The following is a 6,990-nucleotide window of genomic DNA, read 5'->3' as shown; positions in this document are numbered from 1 at the left end:
CGAAGCAACCAAAACCGGAGGCGTTCGTCTGCCCGGGGTGGCACCATGCGGACCCGGCTCTTCCTCTGAAGCCCACCTTCTTCCTCGGGCTCAACGGTGACTAGCGTCCGCGGACCGCGGCAGCAGTGCTGTGTGGCGACGAGCGTCGGCAGCGGTGGCACAGTCCAGCAGCGAGCAGGTGATTCGGTGCCTGACTTTGTTGCCGCAATGAGTGCTGCTACCGACGCAACACTTCGTTTCCCTAATTGCTTCCTTGACGCTCGATTTACCGTGAAGCTGATATTTTTCTGTAAAATCTAAGTGTTCTCATCGGAATCTCCGGCGCTCTCTGCAGGATTTCATGCAGGGGAAGGCAATCAGTTCTTAGCCCTCGACTTCCACCAGAGTGTGCGGAGTCTCGCCGATAGCAACGACGACGTCGGCTAAGGCAGCCGCGGGCACGGCAATGCCGGTTCCCCTTGCCCCTTATCCAACTCCTCCTGTGCCCTTCACACCACCCACCCCCAATGCCGGTATGGTCTCCAACTGGGTACTGCAAGAACAGAGACAGATTTGGAAATTGTTCTCTATTTTCCTTCAAAAATAATTTGATGTTTCTTATTTCTTAACCACCCGAAAATGAAGATGTAAACGGCATAAGCGTCCAGGCTTCCTCGTGATTTTTGGACTAGATGTATAGGAATTGAAGTTTCATTTGACACAAAAGAGCAGCCTTCCAGTTTATATTCCATTTTTGGATTAGAAATATAGGAAGTGGAGTTTTCTATAGCAGTTCCTTCTGCTGTTTTTATATTCTCTGAAGTTCTGATACAGAAGATTGAGCTCATGACATCCATGAAGCCATAGAAATTTCTCTGCTGATTTTGCCATTGCATTGCTTTTCTGAAATTAAACCTTCAGTTATTGGTAGGTGAGATTCAGCCACTAAGCTAAGGTTCCATGCTTGTGCAATTTCAGGGGCTCAAAGCCAACTTGTCTGCTCCGGATGCCGGAATCTGCTCATGTATCCTGCTGGTGCACCGTCAGTATGCTGCGCAGTTTGCAGTACTGTGACCACCGTGCCGGCTCCCGGTATGCACTTGAATCAAACTCATATTGGTTCTCTGGTTAATCTGTGCACTTCACTTCAGAAGTTTTTCAAGGGCGGGGGATTTTGCTTCTTTTCTATGTACAGTGTACAGACATATAGCTGCAGATTTCACGATTATGTACTCCCTTAAACCAACCCAAAAAGCTTAACATTAACTGGGCAATATCGTAAAGTGTAGTTACCCGAATGAATTTTCCACCCGGATTTGGTGCAGGGACCGAGATGGCGCAGCTAGTTTGCGGAGGATGCCACACTCTCCTAATGTACATACGTGGCGCGACAAGTGTACAATGTTCTTGCTGCCACACGGTCAACCTGGCAATGGAAGGTACATTAACCAAAGTTTTTCTATCTTTTTTCCGTTCCTCAGTTGCAAGTGGCGTATTCCGCTGGTTTCAATTGCCTTTCTGAAACAATGTTGGCGTTGATTTGTGTATGTTAAATCCTCATTCTGAACAGAATCTATTCTGAGGTGGGAAAAGCTCTAGCAATCAGTCGATAACTGTTAACATCGTAAAATTGGCTTATCCTGAAGTCGCACTCATCGAAATTGGACAGTAGGATGTATGCATTTGTTGTGATTCAGAAAAGTAAAGGTTTGACAAGGATGTCCTAGATCTACCAAAGTTTGATGAATATCTCCTAATTTTAAGCCTGACAAACATGTCCTACAGTTGCTGGATGATTCACAAACACAAAGATTGAATGATATGGCTAGCATTGAGTCCTGACTTCTGAATAATCTCCACGTTTGCTAAGAACTCATAACTCATAAGGATGAGTGGATCTGTGCTTATCTAATCTCAAACACTCTGAATGAAACATGATTCCCTTGTCCTTGAACGCAGGGAATCAGGTTGCCCATGTAAACTGCGGGAATTGCCGAATGCTGCTGATGTACCAGTACGGCGCAAGGTCTGTCAAATGTGCAGTCTGTAGTTTTGTGACATCAGTTGGGGTAAGTATTCATCATCAGAGCACTTGCTTTTTCCTAGATTTCACATCATCTAATTGATATTGCTGTTGAGCAGCCTGAGTTTCATAGCAACTCTACCTGAAATGTGTTTCTTCCGTTTTCAGGCATCACCTGGTACAGACCAGAAGCCCAGCAACTGAAATTCTGCAATATTATTGTGAAGGCAGCTTCCCAAAATAAGGATGCTTTGAGTGCACATGTATAGAGTTCTTCCCAGAAGCAATCTTTTCCTCCCTTCACCGTCTCCCATCGTTGGACCTGGCAAGCTTGCAGACTAAACAAGAAGTTTGCTAGTACTTAGTGCTCAAAATTTGTCGAATCATCTGTATAACTGGATCAGACAGATACATAAACCCACCATGTTTATGTTCATATTTAGCTTCTTTTACTTGTGTTTTATTTAAGTTTTTTTTCTTGTGGTTATATGAAGAACTATTTTCTTTATGCTTTGGCGTGCCAATTCTTGAACCGAACCGTATTACCGCAGAATGATCATGAACTGGTCACGAACACATAAAAATCCAAATTCTGCACAAGGTGGGTGTGGAAACACATCAGATGAGAGTTGAATGATGGCTATGCAGTAGAAATGGTGTTGCTTGCGAGGACACAGGGTTGGGTGTGTGCTGGGCTCCATCTCTCTGACTCTTGTCCAACTCCGAATCTCCGATGGCCGCCCGGCACCATCCTCCTCTGTCCCAGCCAGCAAACAATTTGCAGTGATGCATCTGATCTGAGACTGAGAAGGACTGTCAGTCTATGATCACTCTATCAGCGCAGATCCAATTATTGGCAGGAAAGGTATGAGGAAAATTCAGAGAACACGATGATGTAAAGGCATCGATGGTGCACAGAAACATCACTTGCCAGTTGCCAGTGTATTGAGGCGTGTTTGGTCGCTCGCATGGGTTTTTCCTTATCGGCTGGGGCTAGTAAGTAATTTTAGAGATTTATTAGCTCGATTAAACTAGCCGTCTCCAGTTCATCCTCCTCCATAGATTGGTTCCCCATCCTCCGGTCGGCTTCGCTGGCGTCGGGAGGAGTGGGGAATCCGATCTATGCGTGGAGTTTCGAATTGTTTTCATTAGATTATGTTAGGATTTTGGTAACCGCCATCTTGTTGGTTTCCCCTCGATGATGAAGATGGCATCGTCTGCAATAAGTGATCTTCGGCCATTCGTTCGGCGACGAGATCTTCTTCTCGGCGTTAATGGTGGTGTTGAACAATTACAATTTTCTAGGTATGGATCTTCGGATCTTGCTTCGGCAGATCGATTTTGGATCTTTTGTCGTTGTTGCCGCGAGGAGGATTATCCTCGCAGTTTTTGTCCCGGCTGCTACGTCCTCGACAATGGTGATTCGTACTCTCGACTCTCCATCGACGACGACAAAGCTAGTCGGTTATTATTCCCTGATATACTGGTGTTGGTACTCTTGCCGATGTTGTATGACTGCTTTAATGGTTGCGTGCATGCACACAGCCTTGGCATTGCGGCTCAAAAAATTATGAGAGAACTTTCGTCGGTATCTACAGGTCTATGGTTCGTTATCTATCTTTGGCTGTCTTCAAGATTGTGTTCTGGAAGAAGAAAGAAATTGAAGACCTCGAAGATTTGTTACTATCTTTTAGACTTTATTTTATAATCGTTGGAGTCGGTTCATGTATCTCTACCATGTACTATTTGTTGCTATAAATATATGTGGTATTGATTGTTAAAAAAAAACAAGCATTACAACCGCTCAGCTATACTTCTGCTGTACTGTGTGGCCCAAGCCCAACAAAAAGAATTTTTAGATGGCCTAAACAGCCGCACGATTCTATACGCACGAGCCCTCCATCAGTATATTCCTCGATCATCGATTCTACTACTTCAGTATATCATATTATTTTTAAAGAAGGTAAAAACTTTGCCTCATTTATTAGCTAAAAAGAGAGTGCCTAGTTTTTAAGAGAAAATTGGACAAAAAATCTACAACAATAGGGTCAAATCCACACATCCACATCCAAGACAAAAAAAAGACCCAAAACATTAAGGTCACACACCCACTCTAGCCAGCTTATAAGACCACAAAGCGACGCCAACACCACACCAACAAAGACATGCTATGACATTTGGGGCATCCATCAAGCCACTACGGATCTAGGGTAGGCAGCAGCCAAGGTGGCGAGAAAATCGCAAACCTCTCTGGCGACCACAGCTTAGCAACCCCAACACCAATAGCAACCACTTGCCTGTCAGACCGAGGCAAAAAGAGAGACATCATGGCCAACATTCCAACAACAGCACTACTCTCAAAGCCAAGTGCCTGACTCGGCGAAGGAGCCACATCCGAGATCTCATGTGAGTCGGACCTCGCTTTAGCGACAGAATGAGGCATCACCACATCACCACACAAATCCAAGAGCTCGGGCGTGATCTGCATGACTGGAGCCTTGACCACCGAGCCCACCTTAGCGCATGGAGAGAAACAACCATAAAGGCTCGCTCCGCTCGCGCTCACTTTACCAATATCAGGCAGGACCAAAGGATCGGTAGCGTTCGGGAGAGCCTACCCAACATAGTTTTTACCCGCTCCAGAAAATCCCCAAACGGTAGCAACCATCCATGCAAGGAGTCAACAACCTCGTGGAGAGGACGGATGGCCTCTTGAAACAACTCGGCCTGCTTCTCCAAAGCGGATTGCCTATCCGCCGAGGCCAAAGAGCCAACAGGAGAAGAAATAACTATCACGCCAAGACCGACGGTGAGGCACATTGGACGGGAGCGAGGCCTCAACCTAGGCTCGCGCGAGGAGCATGCGCTTGACGGGGGTGCGACGCGACAGGGCTGCCAACAAGCTCAGAGGGTGCCAAGCGTTACGACAATCACGTGCCCGATGTCCATTCTCAAGGCAACGAGAGCACCTGAAGGGATCACAACAAAGAGCAGCGGGGTGATCAGGAGCTAAGCATATGCAACATCTCCCCTTGAGCCAAGCATGGATAGGACGCCGAGTAGCTGGTGGAACAGGCGGAGTCGGGCGGCGTCGGCCATGCCGCGGCAACACCTCCTGCCATCCACCACACTCTACCTCCTTGCTACCAACCTTGACAGCAGCAACCGCATCGTGCCATCTGCCACATTCTTTGCCGCCACACACTCCACCTCCTTGCCAACAATCTTAACCCCTAAATCCTAAACCCTAAATCATATACTCCGTACCACATTTTGATTTGATTTAATTAATCAAGATGTGTACACTAACTAGTCTAAAAAATGATTCAAAAAAAACTAGTAGTCTAAAAAAAGAGAAGATATAGCTAAAACAAAGTCCGTGTTTATGTTTCTCGTGTAAATTTGCGGCACGGAACGATATCGAATTGCACGAGCACACATACTATAATTTCGCAAGAAAACGACGGTGATTTATTTTCCTGATGAAAAATAGGGAAAACACATATCCGTGTGAGAACCGATCAGCCTAGCAGTCCATCAAACCAATTCGATCTCGCCCGGTTGACGCCACAGGTCCACATCGTGATCGATGCCGCTGTTATCGCCGCCGCCACCGCCGGCTCCCAGGGACGGAAGCTCGCGACGGCTGAGTCGGATCCGAAGGAGACGATCCAGGAGGAGGAACTGGGCGGCTCTGCCGCTGGACGCGCTGCTGCACGTCTTCCACAAGCTGGACCATGTCGACCTCATGTTCGGCGGCGCGTCGAGGGCGTGCCGGTCCTGGCGCAGCGCCGCGCGCGAGCCCGAGCTGTGGCGCCGCATCGACTTGCGCGGACACTCCCTGCTCTTCCGCGAGACTATCAGCCTCAACAGGATGGCGCGGTTTGCCATCTGGTTCAGCTCTGGGCAGTGCATGGAGTTCATGGGCGATGATGACTACGTCGATGAGGACCTCATCCTTTTCCTAGGCAATCAGTAAGATTTCTGTTCAACCCACCACCCGCATCTCTATTCATTACTATCATTAATTTGTTCTTCCGTCTTCGATTTGGTCTAAATGCATCGAGAAATTTCTGGTATATGTATGTCTATTGATTTGGTACTTCCTCTTCTCACCGCAAACGTAAAAATACCTTTTCTTTACAAAACAAAGACAAATGCTTTGGAGTCGTGTCTGTTAACTAGCAGACGTAGTAATGTATGTTTCCTAATGGATAGATATAGACAAGGTAGATCAATACCAAGCTTACATCCTTATTGTCGGTAGGTACAAAACTCTACCATACCTGTATCTACGGGTATAAAATTTTGCACATACCATACATGGTGGGTACCCATACCTATTGGATACCAAACAGGCAGATCGAACAGTATATGAATGTTCACGATTTTACATTTATCAAATAGCATATTTAACCAAAAAAAATTAATTATTTCAACTTAACAACATATACATGAAAATTATCAGAGGCTTTGACAAACCCTTGCGCTCGTGTGTTGTTGGGCTGCATTGGTTGGACCTCTACGGTTCCACATGATAGGTATAAACGGGGCAGGGTATAGACATGTACCCATGTCCTATCCATGACTTGACATATAGGGCATGTGTAATATCCACGGATATACAAATGCACTCATATCTTACCCTTACCCATATATAGGTACGGTGCCTATGTGTATCTTTACCTATGGGTAAAATTACCATCTTTAATTTTGTATAAATAGACGATGCCAAGAAAATCATGTTAAAATGAATACATAAATATGTGCATAGAAGTAACTAAAACTATTTTTAAAAATGAAAGAGTGTTCTCCGTTTACATTTTCTTAAATAGAACCTATGTAAGTATGTGACAAAGTAATGTATAAAAGGATATTTTCTTAATTGAACTCAGCGTGACACCATGTTTTAACAAAAAAATATGTGAATCATAAACTATATATGTTTGCTCTAATCGTCCAACATATATGCCATCAATGCAAAATTT

General features: G+C 45.4%; 2 protein-coding genes across 2 annotated transcripts; both read left to right on the top strand.

The window, feature by feature from the left end:
- Nucleotides 1-2,438, top strand: LOC124707567 (protein LSD1). The gene is made up of 6 exons (XM_047239228.1): nucleotides 1-178; nucleotides 335-512; nucleotides 958-1,071; nucleotides 1,305-1,418; nucleotides 1,939-2,048; nucleotides 2,171-2,438. The coding sequence occupies exons 2-6, from the start codon at nucleotides 446-448 to the stop codon at nucleotides 2,204-2,206; spliced, it is 441 nt and encodes a 146-aa protein (XP_047095184.1). The 5' UTR covers nucleotides 1-178; nucleotides 335-445; the 3' UTR covers nucleotides 2,207-2,438.
- Nucleotides 2,439-5,591: 3,153 nt separating this feature from the next.
- On the top strand, nucleotides 5,592-5,981 carry LOC124648920 (putative F-box/LRR-repeat protein 22). The gene has a single exon (XM_047188601.1). It carries the CDS (start codon nucleotides 5,592-5,594, stop codon nucleotides 5,979-5,981), a length of 390 nt encoding a protein of 129 aa, XP_047044557.1.
- Nucleotides 5,982-6,990: the final 1,009 nt, after the last annotated feature.

Source organism: Lolium rigidum, chromosome 4 (genome assembly GCF_022539505.1).
Source record: "Lolium rigidum isolate FL_2022 chromosome 4, APGP_CSIRO_Lrig_0.1, whole genome shotgun sequence".
NCBI lineage: Eukaryota > Viridiplantae > Streptophyta > Magnoliopsida > Poales > Poaceae > Lolium > Lolium rigidum.
The sequence above is the reverse complement of the archived record's forward strand: the minus strand, read 5'-3'. Positions and strand labels throughout refer to the sequence as shown.

Coding starts and splice junctions, on each gene's coding strand:
- LOC124648920 (XM_047188601.1), top strand. CDS start 5,592: ATGCCGCTGTTATCGCCGCCGCCACCGCCGGCTCCCAGGGACGGAAGC.
- LOC124707567 (XM_047239228.1), top strand. CDS start 446: ATGCCGGTTCCCCTTGCCCCTTATCCAACTCCTCCTGTGCCCTTCACA. Junction 1,419..1,938: donor GGTCAACCTGGCAATGGAAG/GTACATTAACCA, acceptor CCTTGAACGCAG/GGAATCAGGTTGCCCATGTA. Junction 2,049..2,170: donor GTTTTGTGACATCAGTTGGG/GTAAGTATTCAT, acceptor TTCCGTTTTCAG/GCATCACCTGGTACAGACCA.